The sequence below is a fragment of the Ambystoma mexicanum genome, chromosome 4q (assembly GCF_040938575.1).
Source record: "Ambystoma mexicanum isolate Mex_15411 chromosome 4q, UKY_AmexF1_1, whole genome shotgun sequence".
Taxonomy (NCBI): domain Eukaryota; kingdom Metazoa; phylum Chordata; class Amphibia; order Caudata; family Ambystomatidae; genus Ambystoma; species Ambystoma mexicanum.
This window is the reverse complement of record NC_090928.1, coordinates 578,477,091-578,494,259: the sequence shown is the minus strand read 5'-3', so window position 1 is coordinate 578,494,259 and position 17,169 is coordinate 578,477,091. Positions and strand designations below refer to the sequence as shown.

Here is a 17,169-nt window from a genome sequence, read left to right as displayed (position 1 = left end):
AGTCCTCGGTGCCGGAGGAGCCTACGGAAATGCAGCGCATGATGGAGTATATGTGTGAGGGATTCACTGCCGTCCATTCCAAGCTTGATTACATGAGTGGTACCATTAGCGCTATACAGTCTTGAATGGACAAGACCGATGCCAGGGTTTCCGTGGTCGAGACCAGGATGAGGACAGCAGAGGACGACATCACAGCGTTGAGGGCGAATGTCTCCTCACTCACAAGACATCTGCAGTCCATCAGCAAGAAAAATGAGCATCCGGAGTCTCGCTCGAGATGAAATATACGCATCATAGGCCTCCCTGAAAACAACCATGACGGAGGATTTTGTGGAGCAAACATTAACACTTCTGGATGGTCCCAAACTTTCACCACAATTCGCTATAAAGCGGGCTCACCACTCCCTTGCACCCAAGCCCAGACTGGGGGCTCCCCCACGACCCATAATCACATGTGTTCTCAACTACCGGGAAAGAGATGCATTGCTTAGGGCGGCCAGGGCCAAAGGGGAGCTAATGCTGGGCTCCAGCAGGATCCATCTATACACAGAATTTGATGACTGCAGAACGAGCGCAGATCCTTTTTGACTGTGTAGAAAAGGCTCTGCAACGTAGGAGTGCCGTATGCCATGATGTACCCGGCCAAACTCAGGGTCAAACATAAGGGGACAGTATTCTTCTTCACCATACCTGAGGAAGCTGTGAAATTTCTGGAAGAAAATTTCCCAGGTTGAACCGATATCGCTCGAATTGCTTGATTGTTCCAGGTTTACCTTACCAAGCTTGAGCTCTCGATCACTTGTTGTATTCCTGCTCATATATTGCACTGTTTTATCACTCTAGTTCAATACTTGACAATATGCCATACACACACTGCACACTTTTATTACTGTGTTATGTTGTTGCGAAGTAGACCAGACTGCAACCTTCACACAGTCCTCCATACAAGGCTATAACTGCTAACATTGGTTGATGGGTATGTTGGGAGTCACTCCCCTGATTGGGAGGGTTGTGGGGGTGGAGGGAATTGAGGTGAACTGGGGCAAAAAGTTAAAAAACTGAATGGCTTGAGCTTGGTGAGATGATTTGACCCGATAATTGGGTCAACCAATGCTACTAATTACTCCCTCCTGTCCATGGGGGGGATCCTGTGGTCATGGGCCTATCGACTAGATGGTGGGTGAATGCTTGGTATGCATGAGCTGGAATATCAGAGGACTGGGCAACCCTGTTAAACTGCGTAAATTACAGTTATATGTGGAAACAACAAAGTTAAGGTTCTCTTTTTGCAGGAAACACATGCATTAGCTGGGGGATGTGATGGGTGCCAGGTCATAGGGTCCCCAGCGCTACTACACTCAAAGCTGTGGGGTGATGATCTTGGTTCATAAGTCCATCAAGTTTATTCACAGAGTGGCACATAGACCCTCTGGGACGGTATGTTCTACTTTATGGTTCGATGGGAAGTGGTTTTACTTGTATACGGTCCAAACATCGATGATTCTGAATTCTACTCCCAACTCAATTCTTTATTAGCCGGGTTCCCTCTTATCCCTATTCTTTGGGGCGTTGATTTTAACACCACAGTTGACATTGATCTAGATAGGTCTGGTACCAGAGAACGCCAGCTGTCCAGAGCGGCCAAGACTATCAGAGGCGCAGGACTCGCTGGGTGTGGTCGACGCATGGTGACTGCTACATCCCACTTCCCCGATTTCTCCTTCTACTCGTCCCTACACGATTTGCACTCTCGTATTGATAGATGGCTAGTTTCAGATGTACTCATCAGATGCAAAGCTAGGTGACCAGGCCTGTCCAAGATGTGCACAGGGGAGAGCGGACTTGATACATATGTTTTGGGTGTGCCGGTAACAGACATTTGGGGTGTGGGGGGGTGTGTGAAGCAGGGGCGGTAGTACGGGGAGATATTCAGATGCAGTCGTGGCCCCCAGAGTACTGTTTATTGGGATTGTTTCCTAAGGGTTTAAACCAAAAGGCTCCATTGACCAGCTTGTATTTGCTTAACGCAGAATTACAATGGCGTGGAAATCAGAGGGCCCTAAAATAGAAGCCTGGTGGACAGGTCTAAGGCAATGGTTGCTAGCACAGTCTGCTGTATGGTATAAAGCGCTTAAGAAAGGTACGAATGAAGGAAATGAGGGCATCGAGGCATGGACCGCCCTGGTACAGAATATGTTCAGCCAGGGCGAAGACGAGACTCGGAGGCAGTAGGTGCCCGAGGGGAAGTTGATCCAGCAGAGGAGAGGGACTGATGCAATGGGGAACTTGCCGTCTGGGGGAGCAGGCATTGTTGCTGGCTGTGGTGGACTTGATGAAAAGTTGGATTCAGGCATCCCCCCCCCCCCACTTACTCCCAGGGAAATGCCTGAATTGATATATACCTGTATCTCTGGAATGCCATGGTGAAGCTTGTCTGTATTTATTTGCTGAATAAAATAAAAAAGTTTCAACCCAATGTTCCTGTCCGCTCGCTACGTTCTATGGACCGCTCTCTTTTGGCCGTCCCCAAGGTCCGACGTGCTAGGAATGGTGGCCGTTCTTTCTCGGTCAAAGCTGCCACTTTGTGGAATGCTCTCCCTGCCGTCCTTCGTGCGGTATCTGGTCGCTTAGAATTTAGGAAGGCTCTGAAAACGTTACTGTTCTAAATGTTTTCTTCTGCGTGATTCCTTTGTTGTCAGTCATGGCGCCAGGTTGCCTTTTGGTGTTGGTTGCGCTGCACAATTTTTTTGGTGTAAAAAAAACGATAACCTAACAGTTAGCCAGGGGTCAGGTCGTGTAATGAGAAATCAGATATACTGGGAAGGTTTTGCATAAGGTTTTACACTTCAGGGTACAGTCTTGTTCCATTACAATTATAGCTGTATACAAACGTTGGCATTTCTTTCAGTCAATGTTCATTACCTACTCAGAACCACAGCTAGGTGTGGTATTCTAGGTTTACATTAAGCTTTGTGGTTCTCATAGCAACAGCGTCCCTGCCTGCCGCCTAGTTAGGAATGTTTAGGGTTTGAAGAGGATTCGAGAGAGTCGAGATTGGAGAGAGAGTAGGCTTCAGGTTGTGAGCGGCAGTGCAGGGCGCCGGTTTCATGAATGTAAATAAACCTCTTATTTACAATATACAGTGTTACGAGCATACTTCATTTGGCGACGAGGATCTCGGCGCCCTCTGGACCCACAGAAAGATAGAGCTGGTGCTCCGAGCAGTAGCACAGCGCTGCTACAGTTTGTGCAGGCCTTGTACGGGGATGAACGGAAAGTGAGAGAGTGTGCTCCGAACTAGCAAGTCTCACGCTGGTTTGTGCTGTCGAGGAGAGCAGATGCTCCAAACCAACCCCGGCGGTCGCGTTGGTTTGTGCTGTTTCCTTTCCCCTCCCACCTCATCTGATTGGCAGAAGGGCCTCCGAGCCTGATTGCAGGCACCACACTTCGGGCACATTAGAGGAAGGGGCCCACCACAGACATGGGTCACGTGACTCGTTCACTCTAATGCCAGGCAGGATGAGGAGTAGATAGCAACCTCCTCATCCTCCTTACAGTACTGTTTCAAAAAAATAAAAAAAAGTTTTTTTTCTCCGCTTCATTTTTGAAAACTCAAGAGGAAACTAAAGGAAAGTTTGAATTGTAAAGTAATTGAACATTACTCAAGACAACTGCAAGCATTAAGATTAAAACAGTAATCTGCTAATAATGCAGGGTATTAGCATCCAACTGCTGGCAAGCTTTCTCCCCTCACCTGGGCAGCCAGCAGTGAGCTGGGCAGAATGGAAAGAATTCTGGATGAATTATGTTCAAACAGTTGACCAAGAAGGTCTTACGCCTCACAAAAAGAAGTTGTTACTACTCCACGCATTGGGACTAGAAGGACAAAGAAAGTACAGAGTTGCCGGAACTGCCAGTAGATGAAGCTGGTGATGCTGATGAACATGAAAGAACTATCAGACAATTAGACAAATATTATACCCCAGAAACAAACGAAGCCATAAACCAGTATAACTTTTATACCAGAACACAAAAAGAACATGAGTCAATTGAAGACTACGTCTCAGCTCTGAGGGCTTTGTCTCGTACCTGTCATTTTGGCAATGGCATCACACTAGATGAACTCATAAGGGACCAAATTATCATTCATGCCAAAGATACTCTGGTCCAGGACAGATTGTGGATGGTGGGGAACCCATCCTTACCGGAAACTATTGCCATTGCCAAACGTGTCGAGCACAGTCATTTATGCTCCAAGGAGATGAAGAACAAAAAACATGAGGCTGTCTTGAATTTGCAGCAGCAAAGTGACCGATCAACTCTAGATTCCATAGAACAAAATATGGTTAACACACTAAGGATAAAGGATTGTGTGGATAATAATCCAAAGAGTAACAGGGTCAAAGGAATTGAGTATAAAGGACATTCCTTCAAAGGGAAAAGCTGGGCAAAAAATTAGCCCAAACCCACAAGTACACAATTCAGAGATGGAGACAGGTGCTACAATTGTGGAAGGTTTGGACATTATGCGTACGCCAAATTTTGTCCAGCAATAGGGCAAAGGTGTGGAAATTGTGGAGTGAAAGGACATTTCGCAGTCACATGCAAAAAGAAAAAAAGAATCTCAGTCATACAAGAGGAAGATGATGATTCAGACGAAGAGAGAGTTTTCATGATCAGGGTACCTCCAGGAGGAGAGTTTAGGTGCCCGAGTTGCATCATTACAATTGACAATTGGAAACTCAAAGTAAAAGTAGACAGCTGCTCACCGTGGACGATCATCACAAGGAAAACCTGGAAGAATCTATTGGCTTGCGGTCTGAAGAGTAAATTGAATGCACCAGACATATCGAATCCAGGTGGATTTGAGGGCTCGAAGATCCAAATGATCGGTTGGTTCTCGTGCATAGTTGAATTCAGAGATAGGCGTGCTGAAATTAAAGTTTATGTGGCAGAGAAAGGAGTCAACATCATTGGCTGGAGAGACCAAGCTGGGTTGAAGATCAGATTGGATCCATGCGAGGAAGAAAAAGTACTAATCGTAAATTCCAGTCAGAGTCGGAAAGAAAAATTAACTGGAGATGACAAGCAACAGAAGAAACTGGGCTTGTTGAAGGATTTTTCACATAGGATTCGCCTAAAGGAGGGGACAGTACCTGTCAGACATACGAAATCCAGACCCATACCGTTTGCCATAGCGGACAAGGTGGAACAGGAATTGGTGAGATTGGAAGCAGAAGGAGTGATAGAAAAGATAGAATCTTCAGAGTGGGCAAGCCCCATTGTTGTGATGAAGAAAAAGGGAAAATTCAGAATTTGTGTAGACCTGAGAGATGTTAATAAGAATGTCATAGTGGACATCTTTCCGCTTCCTATAATATCGGAAATGCTAAATTGCATGGGAAGTGCAGATGTGTTTTCTACTCTGGATCTCTCTAATGCATACCATCGGATATCTCTGACTGAAGACTGCAGGGACAGCACGGCATTTGTTACCCCACATGGACTATATAGATACAAGCGCATGCCATTTGGTTTAGCATCTGCAGCAGCTGTATTTCAAAGGGTGATGGTACATGTGTTGAAGGGGTTAAAGGGGATTTTTGTTTATCAAGATGATCTCATTGTGTTTGGCAAGGGTTGAGAAGAACATGACATGAGGCTAAAGGATGTACTATCAAGATTGGAGGGTGTAGGTTTAAAGATTGAGAAAAGTAAATGCAAGTTTGGTATGGATGAAGTTGAATATTTGGGTCACACAGTTAATGGCAAGGGGTATAAACCTAAAAGTGACGCTATGAAAACAATTAAGGAATCCCCAAGTCCCAGTAATAAGGATGAACTCAGATCATTCTTACGTCTGTGTGAGTATTATAATAAGTTTGTTAAGAAATGTGCAAGTGTAACAGAGCCATTAAGGAAGTTACTAAAAAAGGAGGTCAAGTTTGTTTGGAATAAAGAATGTGATGAGGCGGTGAGTTGCATCAAGAGAGAAATCTGCAGCTCTACAGAATTGGGAGGATATGTTTTTGGCAGGTTGACCAAAGTTACCGTAGATGCTAGTGGAAGTGGACTAGGTGCAGTGCTATCCCAAATTTATGAAGATGGCAGGGAAAAGATCATCAATTATGCTTCCAGAGCACTTTCGGACACAGAGAGCGGGTATTCAGTGATTGAAAAGGAGCTTTTGGCTTGCACAAGGGCGGTAAATTATTTTAGGAAGTATGTATGGGGTTGCAAGTTTATCATTCAAACCGACCATAAACCGCTTGTAGAGGTTCTGACGGTCAAGGGTATGTGTAAAGCATCACCTAGGTTGGCCAGGTTAAGTATCAAATTGCAGGACTATCATTTTGTGATAAGGTATGTACCAGGTAAGAGAAATGTTCTTGCTGACTATTTGTCACGGTTACCGTTAAGAAATGTGGATTTAGATTTAGATACTAATGAAGACATGGTAGCAGTTGTACTTGAAGTGACCTCGAAGGAAAAGTGGTTGGATGAAATTAGTAAAGATTTAACCCTACAAATAATGGCTGAGTTCACTATATTAGGATGGCCAGAAAAGAGATTGATTGATGGAGAATGTCTGAAATATTGGGAAGTGAAGGACGAATTATCCATGGAAGAAGGGTTAGTAATGAGGGGAAGTAAATTGATACCTCCCAAGGTGATGTCTGAGGAACTCATAGAAAAGGCTCATCAAGGTCATCCAGGAATTACAGGGACCAAACGTAATGTAAGGTCTGTATACTGGTGGCCAGGAATGGATTTGTCAATTGAGAGATTTGTCAGGAATTGTTGGCCTTGCCAAAACAGCGATACGAGTTGTAAGATCTTCAAGTCAGAACCTGTTGCAATAGATAAGGGACAAGCTCCCTGGATGAAGTTAGGTATTGACATTATGGGGCCATTTGCAAGATTAATAGGGGAGAAAAGATTTTTGATTGTTATGATTGATTATTATTCAAGTTGGGTGGAGTTGAAAGCTGTCAGGAAAGTTGACTCTGGAGAAGTAATCAAATTTCTGAAAGAAATTTTCAGGAGAGAAGGTTTTCCTAAAACCATTATTAGTGATAATGGTGTTCAATTTAAAAGTAAGGAAATTAGAGAATTTGCCATGACATCAGGGATTGATTGGAAGTATTCTGCACTTTATCATCCACAAACAAATGGGCTATTTGAGACATGTAACAGGATGGTTGTGGAGACAGTAGAATTGGCTTTAAGAAACAATATTCCTGTGGAGGAAGCTCTCATGGAAAAATTGTGGAGTATAAGAATGTCAGTAAAAAGAGGTTTGGGTGTATTTCCCTTTGAATTGATGAGGGGTAGAACTCCCAACACGCTGTTGAGTCCTGAGTGGGTCAATTGTAAGAGAACACTAGAGTCCAGTGAGTTGAGGAAGGGCAAACACATAGTAGGTAAGGATGATAGGATTTTATTAGGAGGTAAGAGCGGATTGAGAATTTCACCAGGTGATATGGTAAGGATAAAACTAGGGTACAATGTTAGAAAGGGTGATTCTAAATATAGCAGACCGGTCAGGGTTTTACAAGTCCTCGGTAAGGCAGTGAGAGTTAGTGGTGGATCGGTATGGAACATGGACAGAGTAAGCAAATGGAATTGGGATTTGGGATATTGTAGAGCCAGTCCTTCCAGACAGGTTAGTGGATTTGATGTATGGATGAGAAATGATGAAGATTTCCAGAGCGCTGTGGAGGAGAATGTGAGAAGGCAGTCTGATGTTAGACCTCAAATTGTGGAGGGAGATGTTCATGGGAGAGAGAATGTTGAGAATTTTGATATTGGGGAATGTGGTATGTTGCAGAGGAATGGTGATGAGTTGATTACTGAAAACAGGAGTATTGTTGACAGTCATGACAGTCACTCAGATTCTGAGATAGGAGCCACATCTAGTGACGAAACATTACACACGTCAAGAGAGAAGAGATTGCCATTCTGGTCCAAAGACTATATTATGGGAAAGTAGAGTGACACATCCTTGGTTTATTGTATATGTCTTTTCAACTACAAGTTAATTATGTGTTTCAATATTTGTTGTGCTTTCTTATCATTTAAAATTGGGTGTCTCTTATTCATAGTCAATTGTTAATAGGCTACTCCCTATTTTCTGTAGAATAAAAAGGGGGAGATGATGTGGTATTCTATGTTTACATTAAGCTTTGTGGTTCTCATAGCAACAGCGTCCCTGCCTGCCGCCTAGTTAGGAATGTTTAGGTTTGAAGAGGATTCGAGAGAGAGAGTCGAGATTGGAGAGAGAGTAGGCTTCAGGTTGTGAGCGGCAGTGCAGGGCGCCGGTTTCATGAATGTAAATAAACCTCTTATTTACAATATACAGTGTTACGAGCATACTTCACTAGGGCACATGTTTTCTGATTTTCTGAAAGGTCCTACATTGAGGGTAAGAACCGGAATTTGAACAAAATCAGACTAGATTGATTCTGCCTAGATTTGAGAACCTTTTAGAATTATTGCCATAGGTGGCTACAATTGAAGATGTTACACAGAGACTTCTATCTGGAATGTTTGTTTCTCTTCATCAAAAACAATCTCTAAGACACGAGCACCTGAGCGAAGGACAACACACATCTCTAATTTTAAGATCATGGTAGGTTGAATTCAGCACCCCGATGAGATCCTCCATATACAGTTGTGTATTACTGTGGACTGCAGAGATCCCCAGTCATTTTAATTGTGAATGCATTACACATCTGGAGATATACAATATAATGCCCATGTGGTCCCTTTTCTAAACAAAATATGCATCCAAGTCGCTGCATGCAATATACTTCCCATGGGTAATTGGTAATAGAAAGAGACATCATTCATGTGTGATGTCACCATTAATAGGCAAGGCCTCCAAACGAGGGTGTTTTTATCATGACTTCTGCTGAACAAAACAAAAACATCCAAATTCACCGAGGCTGATGTGAAAAAAAAGTGGTACTAAACACAAAATGGTGTGTCCCTCCGGTATCTTAGATTATGAACATTTTAAAATGGTGCTCAACCAAATTTAATTAGAGGCTTAAATATTGAAGAATCATCCAAGGTAAATGAATACATTTAAAGGCAGCAAGTAAACTACCAAATTAGTGGACCACTTCCTCTAAACCTTGAATAGCAAAGACATTAAATCTAATGGCGTTTGTTCCACTCTCAAACAGCATCCATGAGACAGTGGTTATTTCAAGTAATAAACCTACATTCTACACCAGAGCATGGTTGCTGCTACTAGCCTTGGGCGAACCAGTTTTGTGTTTAGGTGATTCACTTAAAAACTGAGGTTCTGCCACCAAAGCTGATCTGCAAGACCTACTAGTGGCCCTAACCAGGGAAATCCAAAAAAGCTCTGAGGAAATTACTAAGAAAATAAACTCACTGGACAAAAGAATGGGGGAAGTGGAGCATCAGACTACCGAAATTGAATCTGAAGTCTGTGACCAGAGATTTGAAAGTGAACATAACAATGACAGGATAGCTGCCCTTGAATCAAGATGCAACATCCTTGATGTAAAACAGGAGGATTTGGAAAACCGATCAAGGAGGAACAACATCAGAGTCCGAGGTATCCCAACCACTATTCCAGAATCAGACCTGAAAGCTTACATATCGGATCTCTTTCGATTCATCATCACCCTCCCAGACCCCTCCCCCCCTAGAATTAGACTGGGTGCACAGAACTACTCCAAGGAAAACTTCCACGCTCCCCCCGGATGTGTTGGCCAGGATACACTTCTTTCAGATAAAAGAGGACATTATGCGAGAAGCAAGGCAAATGCGACAGATCACCTTTCGAGGGTCCACGATCTCACTTTACCAAGACCTAGTGAAATTCAAATGGGATGAAGCACAGAGACAAATACAGTCGTTGAAAGAGGCGGAGAAACTCATGGGCATAAACAATACTGACCCCAGCGCCGAACCTGAAGAATCAGTTCGCCCTCACCGGGACGACTCCCCAGGAGGGACGTGGTCCAAATCCAACAGACGGCGCAGACTCAGGGGCCCTCCGAAAAAAAGACGGTGACGGGTTGAGCATACGGCAGCAGCTCCCTGGTCCAGGAGTCTGTGGACCCCTTACGCAGAGTCCACCCAAGACCAACTGAGGCCCTTCTGGAGCTATCGCAAGCAACTCATATGCACCTGCACAGAGACGCGACCTCCGGTGAACTTCCATACGGTTCATCTCGGCGGCCCAGTTGGCCACACCGAGCGCATTGGTGCCACTAGTTCCCCAGTGGCAGTAGGTAGACATTCCCTCTACCAGTTCAACGTTGGGAAAGGAGGAAGGGAAAAGAGAGAAGGATGAAACTTACAAGAATACCTTCACCACCATGGACATCTGCCGTCCCTAGAGTCATCCGAGGACTCTTTAATACAACATGCAACAACAACCAAAAACAGACCCTCAACTCAATACATCCGCTATATCTTATCCAAAACTCACAGGCTAGGCCGGGGGTAAAACTCATGAGACACTCAACATCACAGCGTAAGAGTTGGCTAATACGAACGAATTAAGAATCATCTCCTGGAATATCGAGGGGATGAACTCGCCAAGAAAACGCAGATCGGTTGAACACCACCTTGGTCACCTATCCGGAGACATTGTCCTACTACAAGAAACGCATCTACTAGCAGAAGATGAACATCGCATAAAATTCAATAGCTATAAGCAAACCTTCTTCGCCACTTCTGGTTCAAAGAAAAGGGGGGTGGCAATTCTACTCAGCGACAAAATTCCACTATTCAACATCACAATAAGGAGAGATCCAGAGGGCCGTTAACTTCTACTCAAAGGCCTCTTCGAAGAACTTCCCATCACGTTGGTATCAATTTACAGCCCCAATACCTCCCAAAGCAGGTTCTTCAGAGAAATCCTCCCAACCATCTTATCCTTCCGGGAAGGCCACTTATTCATCGGTGGAGATTTCAATGCCATGCCGAACCCGCTGCTAGATAAAACGCTTCCCCCCACGAATACAGACTATATGCAGGCCCTGGCCTTACTCAATCTATTCAAAGAAACGGAGACCGTGGATGCCTGGAGAATACAAAATGACACCTCAAGAGACTACACACACTACTCCAATGTCCACAAAGAATATTAAAGAATCGACTTGATTTTAATTTCCGGCATCCTTTATCCATGTGTCAACAACACAGAAATCCACACATGCATGATCTCCGACCACTCTCCAGTCTCCGTGAACCTAACCATCTCAGGCCAGAAATCCCCCCCAGAGGTACTGGAAGCTAAATTCACTCCTACTAGACATCAGTATAAGAGCCGAAGTAGAGGAAGCATTATCCAACTACTTTAAAGAAAACACCACGCAAACATCCCCCCATCAACATAATCTGGGACACAATGAAGGCGGTGGTCAGAGGCGTACTGATAGGGGCCGGAGCGGAACAACGAAGGATCTCAAACATAGCTACATCCAAACTGGAAAAAAAAGCATCCTTCCACGAATCACAGCTAAAAGTTCAATATTCAAGGAAATCCGAACAAGCCTTGAGAAAGGCAAAGACCGCCCTGGAAATGCACTGCGCCGACCGGACAGCTAAATCCCTAGCGTATACAAAACAGTTCTACTACGCTAAAGGGAACAAAGCAAACAGGATACTAGTGCAGAAGTTAAGGGTGATCCGCAGTCGGAACAACATACACAAACTACGAGGGGAAAATGGAAAACTGCTCCTCTCTGAGACGGATAAAATTAATGAACTGTTGATACCATACATCGATAATGTCCAGCGAACCATCAAACCTAGAAGACTTTCCAGAATACATGAGGGCGCTACCGCCCCACAACCCCTCTCACCTAGAACATCTTGAGGCTCCCATTGGAGACGAAGAAGTCATCGAATCCATCAAAGCCCTCAAATCCTCCGCTCCATGCCCAGACGGCCTGACCGCAAACTTCTACAATAGATTCGCCAGGGTGCTGGCCCCTCAATTATCCGCCTCATTCAATTCCTTCCTATCCACGAGATCTGTCACAAAATCCATGGCCGAATCAATCACGATCCTGCTACACAAGCCCGGGAAAGACCCCGAACTGCCTGATTCCTATCGTCCCATATCACTCTTGAACAATGATGGGAAGATTTTCGCCAAAGTGTTAGCCAGAAGACTGGGCCCGACCCTTCCAGGCTTAATCGACCGAGACCAGACAGGATTCATCGCTGGTAGAGGGACCCATGACAATGTTCGGCAAACGATAAACCTAATTGAGTGCGCCCACAAATCAAAAACAAAGATGGCAGGAATCTCACTAGATGCCCACAAAGCCTTTGACCGGGTGGATTGGGGATACATCCGTGCGGTCCTTCAACGCTTCGGTCCTAACTTCACATCATGGGTCATGGCCAATTACCGAATCCCCACAACACAACTCCGAATTAATGGCACCAGGCCTGACTACATTCACATCACAAGAGGCACCAGACAGGGCTGCCCATTATCACCCCATGTCTTTGCTTTGTCCATGGAACCCTTTGCTGCCAGAATCAGACAAAGTGAAGGCATAAAAGGAATTCAGGTGGGGGACCACGAGTGTAAAATTGCACTTTATGCCGCTGATGTGCTATTAACTGCAACAAACCTTTCAACTTCCCTGTGGGGCCCTGTGGAGGGAGATCGAGGTGTTTTGCACCTTATCGGGATTCAGGGTCAACCTATCCAAATCCTCAGCATTACCCATCAACCTCCCCCACCAGGACGAGGCCGCGCTCACACCACTCTCACCAATTCCCTGGGCCAAGGAGGCCATAGAATACCTTGGAGTCCAGATCGTCAAAAACCCAATGCGTTAGTATTCAAATAACATCCCACAATTAATCAGTGCTCTGCAGAATGACCTCAAAAGGTGGAAGCAACAAGAAATCTCCTGGTTTGGCCGAATTTCCACCATCAAAATGAACTTGATACCCAGATGGCTATACCAATGTGCATCACTACCACTACAGATCCCTTCCCCTGCCATACGGGCTCTACAGAAGAAAATAATGGAATTCGTCTGGGGGGGAAGGGAGGAGCCCCGGATCAACAAACGAATTATGCTGAAAGGAAAATCACAAGGGGGACTAGGAGTCCCTGATCTAGCCGGATACTCACTTGCGGCTCAGCTATCTCACGCATTCTCCTGGGTGCAGGAAGTAGACCCCCCGAAATGGTGTCCGGTCCCACTACACAATCTCCCACACCTGCCATTGTTAAAACCACAAGCCAACACTGGGCCCTTATCTGCCACGACGGTCACGACCCAATGCTGGAAAACCGCAGCGCGGAAATGGGGAATTCGAGGCACCCTGGGTCCCATGTCCTCCATCTGGAACAACCCGGAATTCACACCAGGAAACCCTCCATGGGACTTTCATGCCTGGATGGCAGGGGGTCTGGCAAAAGCTGGCGACTTTCTGGAAGAAGGCTCTCCCATCACCTTCGAGAGGTGCAAAATAAAATTCGGAGTGGGTGACTCTCAAATCAGGCACTGGATGTCACATAGGAGAACTCGAGACAAATGCTTGAGAGAACCAACAGCATTGGAACTCACTTTATCATCTCCGACCAGCAAAGGCAGAATATCCAGTTTATACCGGCTCCTAGACAGATCTGACCCGGCAAAGAAAGAAAGATACATGACAGACTGGGAAAAGGACATTGGCCGGGAAATAGCAGTAGAAGACTGGGAGAAAATATGGGCCAGATTACACAAAAGCTCACAATGCGTCACGAATAAGGAAGGAGGTTATAAACTGTGTTATAGATACTATATCACCCCCACCCAAATCCATAAGGCCAACCCGGATATTCCCGACACATGCTGGCGTGGCTGCCAAGCCCCCGGATCTCCTTCACTTAGTGTGGGCCTGCCCAAAGGCAGAGGTATACTGGAAGGAAAACACATCAAAGAAATCTCCGGCCTCTCAATCCCTTGGGACCCAGGAATTGTCCTTCTGGGCGAAACCGGTGATGGAGCATTCCCGATTTCAGGTCACATCTCCCGCCTATGCAACCACCTACTACTAGCTGCGAAAATTGCAATGGCCAAACTATGGAAAGACAAAAATGGCCCCTCGATCAACCTATGGTGGGCCAAATGCTGGGAGATACCAGTATCAGAAAAAATCACAGCAATACGCTCAGACTCCCTAAATAGAACTCTGAATATATGGGACCCATTCTTGGACTAAGCAGCCAAATACCCAACCCTCACCAGGAGGCCCCCGCTTACAAGGTGGCTCCAATGTAGCCCCCTCTACTGACCCCTGATCAACCCCCAAACACGCCGGAACTGAATCGGACAATCCCCCGGGGCCAAGCCACCCAACTGCCACAGCCAGAAAGCAACCCACCATCTCTCTTACCCCCAACCCACAAAATCCTATAAAGACACTATTTGATGTTTAAGCTGACAAGCATTGTATTGTTCTATGAAATATACTATCTTGTAAACTCAATAAAATGTTATGAAAAAAAAAACTGAGGTTAGCTGCCATCCACTGCAAGATGCAGAAACATGCCCCACCACCCTGCCTGCACCCGACAGAACCCACTAGCATAGCAGAATATTTTCACCACCTCTGCCCTGGAAATAATTGTTTAAAAAATCCTATTTCCAGCAGGAGGGTGCGTGAGTTAGAAAAATAAAAAAAAACACTTTCCATAACTTTTTGTATGCTCTTATGGCAGCAGGGCAGATATGGACCTTCCCCCACAGGCATAATGGGCTGGGAGTTTGTGCACCAGCTAACATTAGGATGCTCGAGGCAAAGTGCCCCTCCTACCACTCTCCTCCTGGTTCCCCACAAATGGTCACAGGTAACCTTATCCTTAAGGGGGTGACCCCTGAATAATCGTGGGTCACTTGTAGGGTCGTTCAAGCATGCTATGCAATACAAAAAGGCACATCAGAGTAACTCCCTAGGTCGCCAGGGTTGTCCGCAAGACATGAAATCTAGTTCACTTTACAAGGCAAGTATGTCAAAAAGGAACTACACCTAGGGTGGCATAAATCACTGTACAGGAAAGTCTATAGTGAATTCTACAGCTAGTAAGGGGAGGACTTGCCCCACCGCTCCAAGCTATGCAAGTAAAATTAAGGGGTGCACTCATGAAAGGACTTTTTATCACAATTCCACATCCAAAGCCATTGTCACTTCCAAACTACACCCCCATGTCATGAAACCCCTCCCAAAACCAATAATTCCGAGATAAACCGAACATCACCTAAATATTATGAACAAGGATTACTTTTAATTGTTCTGTATAAATGTGCACATTGATCAAGGACAGTCTCCTAGACTTTGATGCCGTGAAAGAATGTATTGATGCTCTGTAATCGGTTTTCTCAACCAGTTCAATTTCATTTAAGAGTATAGTAAGAGCAGACACAATGGACAAAGAAATGTTTTAATTTATTAAAACTCTCCACTTCATTTGCTTCAGTGATTGTAATGGTTACTAAAATGGCAATGGCAATCCACACAAATGCAAACAAGCATTACTTTTTTTGTATGGTGAATAGGCTGCAACTCTTCAAATATGGGCGGTGGTAAGAGAACTCTTCTGAAAAGACTGCTGAATGGGCCTCAACTGGAAAACCTCTACATTCGATTATCATTTCACCAAGAATTACTGCAGATATTTGACCACTTTCATCAGTTTCTCATTTTCAGATCAGATCTTTTGCAGGCACCTCCAAACGAAGCATTCAAAAGTTGCAAGTCATACAGAATAACGCTCCCCGCGCCACTTTCAACATAACCAGAGTAGAGCACATCTCTGCTGCACGAAGAAATGCACACTAGCTAACCAATCGAGAACGGATCACCTTTAAAACTCTTTCCATTACACATTAATGTCTTACCAACTCTGAACTTCCTGATCTCACGCAAAAAAAAACACAACCCAATCTTCCAGACCAACCAGGTCTGCCTACACTCATCTCCTCACCATGCCCAAATTTAAACGTGCTAAAGCTGGCGGCTTAAGCTTCCTGGTCATCGCAGCCAAGCTTTGGAACACTCTTACATTTGCCCTGAAAGCACCACATTCATACTGGCAGTTCCGCAAGCAGTTCCAGTGGGTGTACATGGGCTTTAATGGCCCGCCAGCTGGAGCTTTGTTAGGTCCGAGTGAAGCGAGCACCTCAGCTCGGACTGCGGGCTTATAAAGCCCATGTAAGCCATGCAGCTGAGTCATGAAAGCTATTTGCTCCTTGGGATTTACCAGGGGTGCAGATTAAGTTTATTTTTTTTCATCAGATGGGAGATCATCTTCGAGCCAGCCCAACAACCGTCAAATAATTTTTTTTTAATTGAAAAAATGGCCTGCCGCCATTGAAATAGAAAACAGACTAGGTCCATTTTCGGATAACAGCGGCCATGGAAAACATGTTCCAAAATGGCCATCGTTATGCGAAAATTAATACAGTCCTTTTCTATTTAGATGGTGGCCAGACGAAAGGAGCATCAGGGTCTGGAGCACAAGGCTCCGGTCCCGCAGGTAAGTTGGGGAAGGGGAATTGGTTTTTTCTAATGTGGGGAGGCAACAGGGAGAACAAAAATAAAAAGGAAAAAAAAGCACCACCCACAGAAGGGCCTTGGGTTGCTGTAACAGCGGGCAGGAATTGCGTATTCTTGCCTGCTGTTCCAGCCACTTGATTGGCTGAGCGCTCTTCCCCGGGTGAGATCCATCTTGACTGAATCAAATTTACCCAGTAGTTACATTATTTCAGTACATTTTTCATTGTTGAACATTCACTTAAGAAACATTAACACATATGCACTTTTGTTTTTAAAATGGGTTTACTGTACCTCTGTCGGTTTGTAGCAGTCTACCAGGGATTCCTAGAAATAAAACATAAGTGTTAATTTATGCAGTCCAATAAATATTGCTTTTGATTTTAAACCACACAAAACATGATCAACAAAACATTAGCAGTGGCGCAAGGCAAAAGCAATCGTGTTACTTCGAGTGGATTATTTCAGCTCTTGTTTAAATGATACGATTTTCCGTTAATAGACGGCACATTCACCTTTAATTAAAGGTGTTTTTAATGAGTAATTACTTCCTGATTGAACAAAGTGAGCGTGCATCCGCTTGCAACCGAGATGCCACACTAGGGTGTC

General features: G+C 44.8%; 1 protein-coding gene across 1 annotated transcript in view; it reads right to left on the bottom strand.

The window, feature by feature from the left end:
- Positions 1–17,169, bottom strand: part of LOC138467267 (protein phosphatase 1 regulatory subunit 14C-like) — a 677,926-nt gene that overhangs the window by 70,177 nt on the left and 590,580 nt on the right. Inside the window, exon 5 of the mRNA XM_069607278.1 lies at positions 16,855–16,887. Within this exon, the coding sequence (XP_069463379.1) occupies positions 16,855–16,887 (33 nt within the window). The remainder of the gene's footprint in view (positions 1–16,854; positions 16,888–17,169) is intronic.